This window comes from Carassius carassius, chromosome 28 (assembly GCF_963082965.1).
Source record: "Carassius carassius chromosome 28, fCarCar2.1, whole genome shotgun sequence".
NCBI lineage: Eukaryota > Metazoa > Chordata > Actinopteri > Cypriniformes > Cyprinidae > Carassius > Carassius carassius.
In genome coordinates this window covers 15,507,262-15,523,557 of record NC_081782.1, presented here as the reverse complement: position 1 = coordinate 15,523,557, position 16,296 = coordinate 15,507,262, and the positions used below count along the sequence as shown (strand labels likewise).

Genomic DNA, 16,296 nt, shown 5'->3' with positions numbered 1-16,296 from the left:
TAGGAGACAGTTTAATACTCCATTAAAAAGAAGCAGTAGACATGTAGTAAAGTGAATGGATAATAATTACTGTGTAGTGCTTAGTGGGGGAAAAAAGTACATTTGTACATTTTTAAAACCATGTATTTCATATATACTTGCTACATGTATTTCATATATTCTTGCTGTAACTTAAACAAAAAGTAAATAAATTATTGAAATTTCTTCTTGAAATTAACAGTAAGAAAAAGTATTATAATGACAAACAAGAATTAGACATGTTTTTACAATTTCCTGAAAAACTGCTTGTCATTTTGTGTGTCATTCTGTGATGTTTCTATATTGTCAATTGAAAGTACTTTGTCATCAGTATTAGTGAAACTAGTGCTAAATAGTTTTGTATTTTCAGCAGATTCTCTTAAGCACTCATCTGGCCTCTCTGATTGGCTGACAGCTCTATTGTTGGTCTCAGCTCTCCACCCAGCTACTGTGCCCTCACAAAAAACAACTGCCAATAGCTCATGGAAATCTGCCTGCCTTGGCATAATTCAGCTTCACACTATTCAGTCTGATAACATTTTTTGGGGGGAAAGAGGTAGGTCATGTATTTATTTATTTTTTCATATTGTATGTTGATTTTTTATTATGAAATAAAATAGAAATGTTAGATGTGAAACTTAAACTTAAAAAAAACTTTAAAAAAAAAGACTGACACTAAAATAGCTTCAGTTAAAAAAAATAATAATGAAAAAAAAATTATACTAACGAACAATGATAAAAGCACTGTGAAATTTGCTAAAACTTAAACTAAAATTTAAATGAAAACTGAAAATCAAAAAAAGAAAAAAAAACAATACATACTATAATTAAACTTAATCATATTTAACAACATTTGATAGATTTGTACTTTTTAAATTAGTAATTAAAGTATGTTTACATATGTTTGGAATTAATTTCAGTACTGACTCATGTTTTGTCTGTAGTGTGTCTGTAGGTGCAAGATGTACAGCTTTATGGGAGGTGGATTGTTTTGTGCAGGAGTGGGAAAAATACTCCTGGTGATCTCCACTGCCACTGATTACTGGATGCAGTACCGCCAGTCCGGCAGTTACATGCATCAGGGCCTGTGGCGCTACTGTCTACCTGGAAAATGCATGACCCTAACAGACAGCATCGGTGAGACCGTCACACAGTGGACATAAAATACATACATTGAAACATTTTTCAAAAGTAAAAAAAAGACAACTAATCTCTGGTTTTATTTGAACAGCATATTGGGATGCCACTCGGGCCTTCATGATCCTTTCCATCTTAGCTTGTTTCTTTGGCATCATCATCGGTGTCATGGCTTTCATCAATTACTCCTCCTTTAGCGGATTTGACAAAACCTTTGCTGCGGGAATTCTCTATTTCATTTCATGTAAGAATATGACAATGCATCCAATCCTAAAAATAACTTTAATAAGTTAAATTATTCTCATACTGTATATCTAAACTGCGTGTACTGTATGGGAAGTCATTGTTTATTTGCATTGTACATCCCAGGCTTCTTTGTGCTGCTGGCCATGGCTGTCTACACTGGGATGACAGTCAACTACTATGGAAAACGATATGGGAACTGGCGGTTCTCGTGGTCGTACATAATGGGCTGGGTTTCTGTGGTGCTCACTTTCTTTTCAGGTACACTTTGTGTTTATGTTCATGAAATTAATATTCTGTTATGAATATACGCAGAGTTTTTATCAAACTGAGATAAGAGTTGACAATATTTTCTTTGGTACTTAACAAAATCCCACACCATTTAACCTGGGATATTCCTTTAAAGAACAAGAATTCATCCATAAAATAAAATGTATGGGATAGTTCACCCCAAAATTAAAATTACCTCTCTAATTTCTTACCCTCATGTTATACCAACCCTGTAAGACCTTTGTTCATCTTCACAAAACAAATTAAGACATTTTGATGAAATCCGAGAGCTTTCTGACCCTCCATAGACAGCAACACAATTACCATTTCAAAGCCCAGAAAGGTAGTAAGGACATTGTTCAAATAGTCCCTTTGACATCAGTGGTTCAACCTAAATTTTAAGAAACTACTAGGAATATTCTTGTATGCAAAGAAAAAAATAACAACTTCACTCAACAATTTCTTGTCGACATGCCTTCATGAGAGTACCATGCATGCATGAACATTCCTCAGATTGAAATTAAGGCACAAGACCTCCATATCTACGTCAGAAGGCCGGCTACTGCGTCAGCTGGACCACACAAATGCGTCATGAACACACGTAGAAGACTGGCAGTGAAGAGAAATCACTATTTTTGTTTCTTTACGCACAAAAAGTATTCCCGTATCATCATAAAATTACGGTTGAACCATTGATGTCATATGGACTATTTTTACAGTGTCCTTACTACCTTTCTGGGCCGTGAATGTGTCAGTTGCAATGCTGTCTATGCAGGGCCAAAAAGATCTTGCATTTCATCAGAAATACATTAATTTGTGTTCTGAAGATGAACGGGTGTTCTGAATAGGTGAACTATCCCTTTAAATGTTACAATATGACAACATGGTCAGTTTCTTTCAATAATGAGTAAAGATGAGTGAAGTTGTTGCTAATGTAGTAGTTATTAACAGTCCTTGTCTTTCTCTTACAGGGATCTTCTATATGTGTGCTTACCGGATGTATGAACCGAGAGGCCCCATGTCACGCTGATGCTTCTCATCATAGATCTGATATTTAATCCATTCAGTCTGAATGTGAACCATCATGTGATCTCTGATCCCTTCACTTTAGACCTATCATTTATTGTTTATTTTAAAATCCCATAACACAAACTAATAAATGATTAATTCAGTTCAAATGTTGTTTATATTCTATGTGTATTTCCTTTACAAAATAAGATGTGCAGATCAGGTTGGAACCAAAATAGACTATATATTTTGATTTATAGAAGAAAACAACTTCTTGAAGTTCTTGTAGAATTTTATATGCATTTAAGCTGTTTACAAAATATATAGAGTATACAAAAGTTTGGGATCAGTATGATTTTATTATTTTTTATTTTAAATGTAATTTATTATGTCAAGCCATTATCATAACTTCAGTGTCATGTGATCTTTCAGAAATACTTTTAATATGCAATAAACATTCCTTAATATTTTTTTTAAATGTTATAATATATAGGAAACTGTGATAAAAAAATAAATCAGGATTCTTTGACAAATGGAAACTTGAGAAGAACAGCATTTATAAATCTTTTGTAACTATTAATATTTCTACTGTCACTTTTGCTCAATATAAAGATCTAGCTGAACAAAAGTTTTAATTTCTATTAAATCAAAATCTTACTGGCCCCAAACTTTTGAGTTTAGTAAGAGAGTATTTAATCAGTTTACATACACTGCAACAACTTTATTTCAGACTTTTTATTTTAAGGAAGAACAAACCACACAGCATTCACTTTGTGAACAGCAAATACTTTATTGTCAGTGTTCAACACACCAGAATGTGATGCATATGCAGCATTTTTTTAACATATGTTTAACATGGGACCAAAAACATGCTGCTCAGAACAGCTACAAAGCAAGCAGGTAAAACAAATACTCATGAGTTTTTAACTCCCAACTGGTCAAAAATAAATCTTTGAGAAACGTGAAAGAGAAAGCATACTTATGAAGGTGCTCCAAACAGTGAGAAACTTTCTCAGAAGGATTTAATCAACTTCTTCAATTGTTGGTCCAGAGGATCCACCTTCACCAGGGGGACCTCCAGCTCCTGGGAAGCCTCCAGGCATTCCTTCTGGCATCCCACCAGTGCTCTGGTACAGCTTGGTGATGATAGGGTTGCACACCTTCTCTAGTTCCTTCTGCTGATGCTCAAACTCGTCCTTCTCAGCTGTCTGTACAGAAATTATAAGAGGCAGTGAGTACTATGGATGCAAAAACATAACTGGACATCTCGGACACAAAAGTTGAGAACCATACCTGGTTTTTGTCCAGCCAGCTTATGACTTCATTGCACTTGTCAAGGATCTTCTGCTTGTCCTCATCACTAATCTTGCCCTTGAGTTTCTCATCTTCAACTGTGGACTTCATGTTGAAGGCGTAGGACTCAAGGCCATTCTTGACAGAAACCTTTTCTCTTTGAACATCATCCTCAGCCTTGTACTTCTCAGCTTCCTGGACCATGCGCTCAATGTCCTCCTTGCTTAGACGTCCTGGAAAAGTTGGGACCATTGATTAGGACTTCGGTTTCCAATAACCAAAGGCACTCAGGACATCAATAGTTATGTTACCTTTATCATTAGTGATGGTGATCTTGTTCTCCTTGCCAGTGCTCTTGTCTACAGCAGAGACATTCATGATGCCATTGGCATCAATGTCAAAGGTTACTTCAATCTGGGGGACGCCACGCGGAGCAGGAGGGATGCCCGTCAACTCGAACTTTCCCAGCAAGTTATTGTCCTTAGTCATTGCTCTTTCACCCTCATACACCTACAGTAGAGGAATGCATTACATGTGAAACTTTGTCAGAAACCATGAAAAAAAAAAACTTAAATAAACATCTGCTCACCTGTATGAGGACACCAGGCTGGTTGTCGGAGTAAGTGGTAAAGGTCTGTGTTTGTTTGGTTGGGATGGTAGTGTTACGTTTGATCAGGATGGTCATAACGCCGCCAGCAGTCTCAATTCCCAAGGACAGAGGAGTGACGTCCAAGAGCAACAGGTCTTGGACATTCTCAGACTTGTCTCCAGACAAAATGGCTGCCTGGACAGCTATAAAAAGGAAATTTATCTCTAATAGGACATTTATGGAAGATTAGGCCATTCAAAATGACGTCCATTTTCATTACCTGCTCCATATGCGACAGCTTCATCTGGATTGATGCTCTTGTTCAGTTCTTTCCCATTGAAGAAGTCCTGGAGCAGCTTTTGGATCTTTGGGATACGGGTGGATCCTCCAACAAGGACAATTTCGTGAACCTGAGTCTTGTCAAGTTTAGCATCACGGAGGGATTTCTCGACCGGATCCAATGTGCCACGGAAGAGATCGGCATTGAGCTCTTCAAAACGAGCCCTGGTGATTGAAGTGTAGAAATCGATTCCCTCATAAAGAGAGTCGATTTCGATGCTGGCCTGAGTGCTGGAGGACAAAGTGCGTTTTGCCCGCTCACATGCTGTGCGCAGCCGACGGACGGCCCTCTTGTTGTCGCTGATGTCCTTTTTGTACTTGCGCTTGAACTCCGAGATGAAATGGTTGACCATGCGATTGTCAAAGTCTTCCCCACCAAGGTGAGTGTCTCCAGCTGTGGACTTGACCTCAAAGATGCCATCCTCAATTGTAAGAATGGACACATCAAAAGTGCCACCACCAAGATCGAAGATCAGGACGTTTCTCTCCGAGCCAACCTGGTTCCAGACAAAGACATCAGTTATATTCAACAATTACTGCTTTAATACTGTTGTAAGTAAAAGTAGCACACTTACTTTCTTGTCCAGACCATAGGCAATTGCAGCAGCAGTCGGCTCATTGATGATTCGTAGAACATTGAGACCTGAGATAGTCCCAGCATCCTTAGTGGCCTGGCGCTGAGAGTCATTGAAATAAGCAGGTACCGTAATAACAGCATTCGTGATGGTCTGTGAACACAGATTCATGAAGTATAACAGCTGATTCTTTTTACTGAAGTCATCCTCTGAATCAGAAAGTACAATGTTTAAGATGTGTTATTCAAACAGGCCTCTTTCCTGCTCTAATAAACTGCAGTGTGTCAGTGTTGACATGTTAGACATGTCAACATCTTTACACCTACAGCAACAAGGGAGACGGTTTCTCAGAAGCATTATAGCAAATACAGGCACTGTTTTGACAGAAACCTACTTTTCCAAGGTAAGCCTCAGCAATTTCCTTCATCTTTATAAGCACCATGGAAGAAATCTCCTCTGGGTAAAAGGTCTTGGTCTCTCCTTTGTATTCAACTTGAACTTTGGGGCGTGAGCTGTCATTTATAACAGTGAATGGCCAATGCTTCATGTCTGACTGCACAACAGATTCGTCAAACCGCCGTCCAATGAGCCTTTTTGCATCTACAGAAACAAATATGGCAACAAACTTTGAACGTGTTCAACAATACATAAATAAGCGTACAAATATTCTTGTAAATTCATATTATTTTGCTTAAATGAAGACTAAAAACATTTAGCTACATTTAGATGTCAGACTGTTAATCTACAATATGTATATTTTATTTTCATTTTAAGATTTGCCAAAGATTACACTTAACCATGTTATTAAGTTATTTATGTGTTTAAATCTTAACTGACTGAGTTAGTGTAATCTAAATGTAAAACTACAGGAAATTCTAATGCACAATTAAATGTCCAGTATTGGTTGATAAGGATACATTTTTAAAAATCTCAAAATTATATCACGCATAAAGCTGCTTACCAAAGACTGTATTGGTGGGGTTCATTGCTACTTGATTTTTGGCAGCATCTCCAATCAGCCTCTCTGTGTCTGTGAATGCTACATAACTTGGCGTGGTCCTGTTACCCTGGTCATTGGCAATGATTTCAACTTTGCCATGCTGAAAGACCCCCACACAGGAGTAGGTGGTCCCCAGATCAATGCCAACTGCTGGTCCCTTTGACATGGTTTCTGCTGGCAGCAAACACACATGGCAGTGGTTAATATTCATGATGAAATACATTTTAAGCTTTCAACCCAAGCCTTCCAAATAAGGGATGTATGTTTGTTTGATATCCTACTCATAGCTCAATTCTTTATTTACACTATATGGCTGTTTACTTGGAAGCTTTACTGGCACACTAGACTTCAGATGATCCTGTGGCCTACATGGACCACAGAGCAGATCAGCTGTCACTGTGTTAAAAGATGCTCCTTCAAATAGATATGAGGAAAGCACTTGACAACAGCTTTAACATTCCTTCTGTTTAATTAGTGATTATGTGTTTATAAATAAAAACCATGACAAAAAAAGTCATCATTTACTCATGTCATCCCAAATCTATAAGACTTTCTTCTGTGGAAAATAAAGGTCAGAAAGAATGCCAGCTGTAAAATGACAAAATATTAATTTTGAGTGAACTATCCCTTTAAGATAAGTGACTAACTGAGGTAAAGTTAAGGTTCAGTTTCCTGTCGTTTGCTCGTTAACTTATTATGCAACACTTGTGATTTCCGTAAGCATTCTTGAATTGGAAAAACTGGGAGTGTCTTATTCTGGAATCATCTGCAGCTAGAACATTCCATAGCCCCTAATCAAACCCGCGCACAACACTCGAATGGCATCAGTTATTAACGTTCTAGAACATTCCATATTATCGCTGGTTCAGAATGCAGATCGAATGCAGTGAAAATATTAAAATAACATTTAACGTTAGCTAGCGCTACTAAAATTTGACAGTTTTGTAATTTCCTCGTGTTGGAAATGTTAGCGGAATGACAGCGTCTGTCATTTCCAAACATTCCGCCTATCATCACTTTATGATTTAAGACAAAATGAAAGTCATAGCTTTGGGACAACATGAGGTTGAATTAATGATGTCGTTATTTTGACTGTTGAGTAAACTGTACCGTTAAGCTGCTAAACTATCAAGCCCGAAAAGCATCAAACTCAACGCATATTGGTCTTAGTACTCTACTGTGCAATAGTTTGTTTATAATAAAAAAACAAACATCAAAACTCTTTAACTTTAAACGCAACATTCATCATAATGCTCACCAGAAACGCTGTGAGTCTGTCAATCACCTGTGTGGTGTCGCAGCTCGAGACGCGCGCGGTGTCTGCAGCAGAAGGCAGAGGAGTGCGCTGTAATGCGCTTAAGTCTCTTCCTGAGAACAGTCCAGAACATGAGACGAGCGCAGCAGCAGCCAATCACGTCGCGCGGCCGCTGCAGCCTTCTGAGATGAAGAACGCAGCAGAATTCCGCATATTACACAGCAGAATGTTCCTAAAAGGAGGGAAATATCGATACATAGAGTTCTAGAACATTGCCAGGTAATTTAGAGAACTTTTTGCACTAATCAGAAATCCAGTCAAATGGATGGTCATGGCTGTGTCATAGAATATCGATTACAGTAAGCATAAAATAGCTAAACATGACTGAAGTAGTTCCATAAAAATTGGAAAGGTGAAAAATATATGATTTAATAAAATAAGAAATTAACCTATTGAAACTAACGCAACGGACTGGACGATAAACCTAAAAAGCTAAAAATATATAAATTGTGTCTACCGGCTCTTTATTTTTGTAAAATATATTTGTAAAATATATATATATATATTTTACATTTCAAATTTTAACTAAAACCACAATTTTTTGTTATTTGTTTTAGGCCTGAACGTCAGATCAGCAAGAAATACTTTTGTTTCTTAACTGTCTTCCCTATATTTTTCCTAAAAATATTAATCTGACAAGGTGTGACGGGGTTGAAGAATGTAATACATTTGAAGGGATACATTGCCTTAAATTTACATTTTTGGTTTTGTTTCCCTCTCTCATATTGTCCCCTTGTTTATGGGCCAACACATCTGCATGGCCAACATTTTCTTTCTGCTGCAAATGTGGGTGCAGTTTCTGATGTATGATGCTTGTCAAAGTTTAAGTGGACATATTACATCAAAAATTTGTATTTAAAACAAAAATTTGTGTTGTGATGATTTTGGAGTATATATATTTGATATTTGAAACCACGTTTTTTTTAATTAAAATTATTAATAAATGAAGCAAATAACAAAAAAAAATTGTCACAAGTTTACAACCCCGTAACAATGAGAAATACATTTATTTGTGACGGGTTGAGTGTTACATAGTTGTGGTTTTTCACATAAAATATGCCCACTGGGGAGATCGGGAGAGTAGACCATATATCGCAGCAATAAAATAAGTACATTGTATATACTTATGGATTAAGTACATACTTATGGATTAAAATAAAATGTTGAAAAAGTAATAATTTTGCATCTTAATTTTATGTGACATGGTTGAGTTGTTATTTTCTGCATTAAAGAGACCAGAATGATGTAATTTCTGGTAAATGATGTCATATATGAGTGTAAATTATTATGGTCATAAGATGGTAAGTGTGACAGGTTGAGTTCAAACTGAGGGAACTTTAACTTTAAAGTCTGTTTTTTTTATCAAATATTTTGCATTTTTTACAAAAAATATTTTTTACAAGAAAGGAACACAAGTAAATGCTTACATTGTTGCCCAAAATCACAGACACTATGCACATATTTAAAAAAATTCTCTAAGTACAAACTCAGGTTTCTTATTGACTGGCTACAGGTCCACAATGAAACTGCAGTGTAGCTGCACTGTAAATCTGCCACATCAACAGTGGCCACAGGGTGGCATAGTAATGAAAAACCCTGTCAGTCAGAGAGCTGTCACAGTTGTCAATAATAAGACAGTCAGTTCACATACAGACACTGAAAACAATCCGTTACAGTAAAAAACTAAGGGATAAAGAGGGTGCAGGTATTGTCTATAGAGGGTGTGATGAGTTGAACCCTAGACAGATATCACAGCAGAAGCTGGACACACCTTTGAGCTCCAGACAAAGCAACGTGGTTGATCATTTCAAATCCTTTGGGATGTGATATTTTCAATAAAAAGGGAGTTCAATCAGAAACAGAGGAATGTCATTGTATCGTTTTATTCACAATAGCTTTTTGTACCTGACCTGGATAAAGCTAAAGGGCAGACAAGCGTGCAGTCATGACCCGGTCATAAAAATAAAGTTTGACATTGAGTTTGAGTTGAACCTATGAAGAAAAAAAAACATTCTGGGAATGAATTATTAGTTAATTTTCCAACATGACTGAAATACTCATTATGTATATTTATTAAGAAACATTAATTAAGAAATGTTATACTAATTGTTGAATACTGAAAGCGGCATGACCATTTTGAAGAAACTCTTTGAGAATCATTGTTATTGCTCTGTCCTACAAGAGGAATTCCCTTTTTTGTATGTATTGAAAAGGTGCTTGGTTTCATCAAGGGAATTTTCTGAATGTGCTTGGTGTCCTAAGAAAAGAACAGGGGGTACCTTTTTGTTGAAATAAGTGTTTAACTATGATGTAAGTACTAGAGTTAGTACCAATATTCATAAAAAGAAATTCTAGCTCTCCTTGTTAAGTGAACAACACCTTTCTTTAACACCCTACCTTTGCGACAAAGTGCCAACACCCGCCAAACATTATATACCTCTGTTAAAGCATATTGGGAAACTCATAAAATAACATAAAAATAGTGAAGATTGAATATTGAATATACCTATAATACATTAGAAAATACTGTTTTGTATATCAAATCTCTTATGTTTATTTGTATTAAAATCTTTTATTTTTTTTACAATTTATCTTATACCCTTTGTTCAAGGAATAGTCTTATTTATTATTTATTTTTGTCATTATCTACTCTTCCTGTTGTTCCAAACCTGTGGGAACACAAAAGAATATATTTTTTAACTTGTTGCTAATAAATCAGTTTCATTGTATAGACAAAATAATAATAATTATTATTATTATTTTATAATACTTGTTTTACCTTGTTGCTAATAAATCAGTTCCATTGTACAGAAAAAAAAGAAAAAATATATATATATATATATATATTTCATTTCTCTAAATAATTTATTTAAAGTTCCACAGAAAAAAGAAAGTCACAAAGCTTTGGATGACGTCATACAGGTTTGGGTGAATAAATAATTTTTGAACAGAAATTTCATTTTTGGGTGAAATATTCCACAAATAATTATATAAATAAATTAATATAATTTTTTTTTATTATGAATAAGAATTCTACTTCAGCAAACATTAAACTGAAAAAATGTACATTCCATTATTGTCTTACATGACCCTACAGTGGTATTATATTTGTATTATTAACCGTTGAATGATTTGCCTGACCCGACTGAATAGGATGAATTGAAATCTCAAGACCTTAATGAAGAAAGAGACCTGAGATCCTTTTATTTCCATGCGCCAGTTCCAGGTGTGGTTCTAGCAACTATCTGTTCAATCAACAATATTGATGACAAACTTAGTTACCAGATCTGAATAGATAACAGTGTGGAGATCGCTGGAGACTCTCGTGTTGCTGTCTTTTGTCAAGTTTTCTCTCCCACCCTTCTCATCTGTATAAATACCAAATCTGGAAGAATCTCCAAGAAAGGAAGGAGAAGTTACTCATCAGGAGCTGACAGATCCAAAAGGTAACGTTTCTTTTACTCTCTAAAATGATCCGATTTAACATTGTTATTATTTAAAAAACAGACTAGTTTTTTTCTTAAAGTATATTCATATTAAATGAAAAATGTCCGAAAGAAGTTTTAGCGTCATTGGTTTGTATTTTCTAATGGTTTGTCTGTTTTAGTTTGCCTCAGGATGATCAGAATAGTCCAGCTATTGTGTCTTTCTGGCCTTCTTTTACGGTGTGAAGGTCAGGGTCTCACAACATGCCTCACTCAGCCCACATACAGACTGGCAGGTTAGTGCTTATTATAGTTTCTTAATCAGATTCGTCTCATTTTCATCTAAACATTATGAAAAATTAATACATTTACTCGAGAAGCAAAACTGCAGAAGATATAACGATGTATTGCACTCTTAAAAATAAAGGTACTTAAAAGGTTCTTCACAACGAAGCCATAGAAGGCTTGATTGATTGATTTTTTCTTAAATTTTTTAAACAGAATTAAAATGATCTTAGTTTGGGTTCTCAGATACATACATCTTGTTTAAAGGGAAAAAATAACTGATTAAAATGCATTTGATTCAAATGAATGCAGGAGCACCTTGAGTAACAGAACATTTTCATTGTCTTTCAGAAAACGCTGACATGACAGTGGTGTGTGGAACCAGTCAAATGTTTTTAAAAGTTCTCATTTGTCCAATGTATTTTGCGGGATACAATGAATCCCTAATGGCACTGAATGCTAAGTTTAGCACCCCAGCCTGCCGTGGAGTAGCGGACTGGACTGTTAATCCTCCCGTCCTGCTGTTCAACTTCTCAATCTCTCAGGAGGCGCTCGTCCTTTGTGGCAACAATATGAACGTAAGAGCTTTTCACTTTAAAGCAATCAGCTTGGAACTTTTAATCTTACAGATTTCCATAATGTGTGTGATGTGTTTGTTGGTTAGATTTTTAGTCAAGTGGGATCAGGGATATTCTCCGACTTCTCCCAAATCCAGTCCGTTAATATCTCTGGATTAATCAATTCCTGGGATCCCAGCACCAGCACTATCTCTTACAGGCAACAACTGATGTACCAGTTTTCGTGTCTGTATCCACTGCAGTATTTAGTCAACAACACTGAGCTCGGCGTGTGAGTATAAATGCCAAGAATCTGTTTCTTGGTGGAGGTTTCTGCACTCTAACTTGTGTGACAAAGTGTCTTTTTGTGCCAACAGGTCAGGAGTGAGTCTAGCAGTAAAGGACAACAATGGCAGCTTCGTCAGTACTCTAAGCATGGCTCTTTTCAGTGTAAGGATCTTTTCAATAAATAACACTTAATTAATCAGTGAATACAAGTTTCTTGACATCCTCTCTTTTTTTACAGACTGCCGACTACACAACCAGACTCCAGATACCAGGATCTGGGCTGCAGTTGAAAACTCGCATATATGTGCAGATCAAGGCAACAAATCTCACAAACAAGTAAGAATTCAACTCTCCGGGGTTATAGTATATACTATTTCACTCCTGATTTATTTTCAGCTTTCAGTTTAATTTTAGTTTAAGTATGTGCTTTTTATAATATTTCTATTAAGCTCCATTTATTTTTATTTCAGTGTTTGTTATTTTAATACATCGACTCAAATGTATTTATTTCAGTTAGTTTCAACATTTCTAATATTTACATTTGATTTGATTTCAACCTTTATTTCAACAGTTTTGGTTTTAGTTAACAGTAACAACACTGGAACTCTTGAATGTACTGTATCAACATTGAATTGAACAATGGTGATTATAAATTAACAGATCAGTCAAACCTAATATTATTGTCTATATTATTGTGTATTTTAAGGTTCAATGTGTTGCTAGACCGTTGCTATGCCACAACAAGCCCGTATCCAGCCCTCAGCACCTCTTACGATCTTTTTATTGGGTGAGTCATTCATAAAAAGCAGACTGAAAGAGAGGAGTTGAGAAGACGCTTTAATTCTCTTGTGAAAATCACATCTCTTGTTGTTTTTAGGTGTAATCGTGATGCCCAGACAAAGATCGATCGGAATGGGATATCCCAGGAAGCTCTCTTCTCCTTTGAGGCCTTCCGCTTTGTGGAACACAAAAACCTGTCCGTCTCCACTTTCTACCTGCATTGTGCTACCAGACTCTGTGAGAACTCCACTTGCGCCAACTTGCTTCCGGTAACTAATCGTGCTTACCTGATGACAGAATTGAATTTCTTTACTTTATTTTTGTGGATTTCATCAGACCTTTTTTTTTTTTTTGGTAGAAATGCATTACGAAAAGAGAAGTACAGTCTCCAGTGTACAACTCTTCTGATGTTGCCACTGTCTCCTCAGGACCAATCAAAACTAAAGTTGACAGCGGTACAAAGAATCATATAATAGTTCTATCAAAATAACTAAAGTTACTGATTTGTACTGATTTCAAATTCTCTTCCACTTCTTCCTCAGGTGGCCCTGTGTCCGCTTTATGTAAGAGTTCACTCATTAAGAACCTTATCTAAACCTTATTGTTTTGTAATTTGTATTTGTGATTTAATATTGATTGATCTTCCATGTGTATCTAGTAACCTCATCAGCATCCATCCCTCAGCTGACGTATGTTGGTGTAGCCACTGGCTTGCTGAGCTTCTTTCTGTCTGACTGGTTGTCTACATCAGGACTTGCACAGTGATCGACATCGGGATTCGGGAATTCCTTATCACTTGACTGAAAACAATGTTTCTTAGAAGATATCTCACTTGTTACATAAATGTGAGAATATATATTATGTGTCAGTTATTAGCACTTTAATTTTTCAATGTAATGTGGTAGATAGACTTGTTTGGCGATTTTTATTTTCTGTTATTCTATGTTTCTGTGAGAGCAAGAAAAAAGAAACATGCTGTAGTGTAGTTTACATATTTTGTTCTTTTGAAAACTCTTTAATGCATGTAACACTGCTTTATGCACTATGAATGTAACCATTTTTATTCAGTTTAAACTTGAATAAAAATATTAGAACCTGCCGTTGTCCCCCCGGGATTTTCACATATCTGCGTTATCAGTTAGGATTTCATTCATTAGCAGCTTAATGTTCAGTTAAATAATTGTTCGCATAACATCAAACACAGGTGCACAGAAGTCTTCACAAAAGTGAGGAGTATATTACCATCTAAGACTATCACAGCATAAACATGCGTATGACTGAATGAGTACTACATCTGTTTCCCTTCCACGCTTGGTCTGTATTTCACTTCAGAAACCATTTTTAATAGTTAAAAGTTGATGGTTTGTTATGGCATTTGTGGACACCATTATAATTTTTGTTTTGTTTCAGCATTTTTTAGTTAAATGGTAGAATTCCAAAATTTAAAGCAAAAACTGAATTTTGACTTCAGCTTTGTGAAACTATACTACATAAAATATATAACTACACTACATAAAGCAAAACAAACACAGCAGCCGGCTGAATGAGAACTCTAATTCACTCTCTCACAACAGGTGGAGCTTAGGCTGCAGAACGTGAAATAAGCCTTTTACGTATGCAAGATGAAAAGGAAATAACAATTATTTAAAAAAACGAGTGTTTTAGTAAAACAAGCAGGAGAGCAGAAATGTGTGAACTGGAACTGGTGAAAGTGCAGTGTGTTACTTTCAAGCTATTAACTATTATGTCCAATAACAGTAAAGTTATTGGATATTTTTCATAATAACAAAATCATAAAAAATGTAAATAAAGGGGAAAAAAGGAATTCTTAAAAAGGAAATACAATCTAAAATCATAAAAAAATGTGTAGATCAATGTATTTTGTACAGAGTGGAGGAAAGCTTGTTTTGAAAGAAACACGCTTGTAGCTCGTTTTCAACATCACTACGAATGAAAATAGGCTTCATTTGTGTAGTATCTGTGTAATCTGTGAATATCTTGTCAACTTTACCGAGCTGGGTGAAGCCTACATTTGGGTCTTTATTTATTTAATTTTCTGCTTTTTTCAAATGGTTATGTTTTTAATTATTATAATAATTTGTTACTCAATATGAATCAAAAGATTACAGGCCATAACAATATAATACTTTCTGTAAGAAGTGTCCTACAACTCTAAAAACTTGTGTTTGTCAAGCTCTGAACTATTAAAACTGGATATGTTTTCAATAAGATACTGGAAACAGTTTCTGTTAGTGAAATTCTTTTTTTTTTTTTTTTTACAAGACGTATCTCCAATTATAGAATCACCCCTTATAATATAATTTATATGGGTAATGTTCGTGTACTACATTCACATAATTATGATTACTAGAATAATTTGTATACAATTAAGTTGACTTTTTTTAAACTTGCATAATATACTGTACCAAACCAACCCCATTCAACAGTTGACAGTTGATGTCATTTATCACAGGCATCCAAATATTATAGGACTGGGGACTATAATTTGTTCTCATCTTTAAGAGCTAACATTAATATATTTTCCATTTCCATTTTTTTTTTTTTTATGTGAATAGCACATTTTGACTTAACACGTTCTGACGGTATTGGAGAATGTGGGTCAAGAGGGCAAACATTTAGATTTCACAATTTTGTGCATCCGTTTATGCATATCTCACATTTATGTGAATCTTATTGCAAAATCTTTCTCTCCCAAATAGCACATGTTCTTAGTTTTTTTCTGAAAGAGTGTGTGGAACTTGATGCTGTTGATCTAGTCCTTTGAGACAGCAGAGAGTATGTGCCAGCTCCACAGGGTACACACGTTCAGACAACTCTGCTCCTCTCTCAGTCTGACCAGAGCTCTTGTTCTGAGAGCGTGACCCGGTCTTACCTCCTCCTTTCAGAGCCTTGGCTCTTTGCACCAGATCTCAACAGTGGTGCATTGTATTTATATGCATTGTCAGAATTGCATTGTCATGTAACACAAAGTTCAATACAGCACTGTCAATGGCTTAAAAACAATTGAGTAGCCAACAAGTTAGCAGATTTTAAAACTGCATTTTTCTGGAAAGTCCTGTGCTACTTTCTTGGGCAGCCAGATGTTAATTTGTGCATTATGTGCATGATATAGTGTAGTATATACCCATACTAGGGGGAAAAAATTGTCACCAT

The 16,296-nt window shown here is 35.7% G+C and overlaps 2 protein-coding genes and 1 pseudogene across 2 annotated transcripts; 2 read left to right on the top strand and 1 right to left on the bottom strand.

Moving 5' to 3' along the window:
- The first annotated feature begins 424 nt into the window (after window positions 1-424).
- LOC132108435 (lens fiber membrane intrinsic protein-like) lies at window positions 425-2,740 on the top strand. Its single transcript, XM_059515139.1, has 5 exons — window positions 425-574; window positions 963-1,155; window positions 1,250-1,399; window positions 1,525-1,659; window positions 2,640-2,740. The coding sequence occupies exons 2-5, from the start codon at window positions 981-983 to the stop codon at window positions 2,696-2,698; spliced, it is 519 nt and encodes a 172-aa protein (XP_059371122.1). The 5' UTR covers window positions 425-574; window positions 963-980; the 3' UTR covers window positions 2,699-2,740.
- A 701-nt stretch (window positions 2,741-3,441) lies between these two features.
- Window positions 3,442-7,850, bottom strand: LOC132108074 (heat shock cognate 71 kDa protein-like; annotated as a pseudogene).
- A 3,257-nt stretch (window positions 7,851-11,107) lies between these two features.
- Window positions 11,108-13,691, top strand: LOC132108434 (zona pellucida-like domain-containing protein 1). The gene is made up of 9 exons (XM_059515138.1): window positions 11,108-11,233; window positions 11,395-11,508; window positions 11,849-12,075; window positions 12,162-12,346; window positions 12,432-12,504; window positions 12,581-12,678; window positions 13,049-13,129; window positions 13,220-13,391; window positions 13,481-13,691. Exons 2-9 carry the CDS (start codon window positions 11,406-11,408, stop codon window positions 13,610-13,612), a joined length of 1,071 nt encoding a protein of 356 aa, XP_059371121.1. The 5' UTR covers window positions 11,108-11,233; window positions 11,395-11,405; the 3' UTR covers window positions 13,613-13,691.
- The last annotated feature ends 2,605 nt before the right edge of the window (window positions 13,692-16,296 follow it).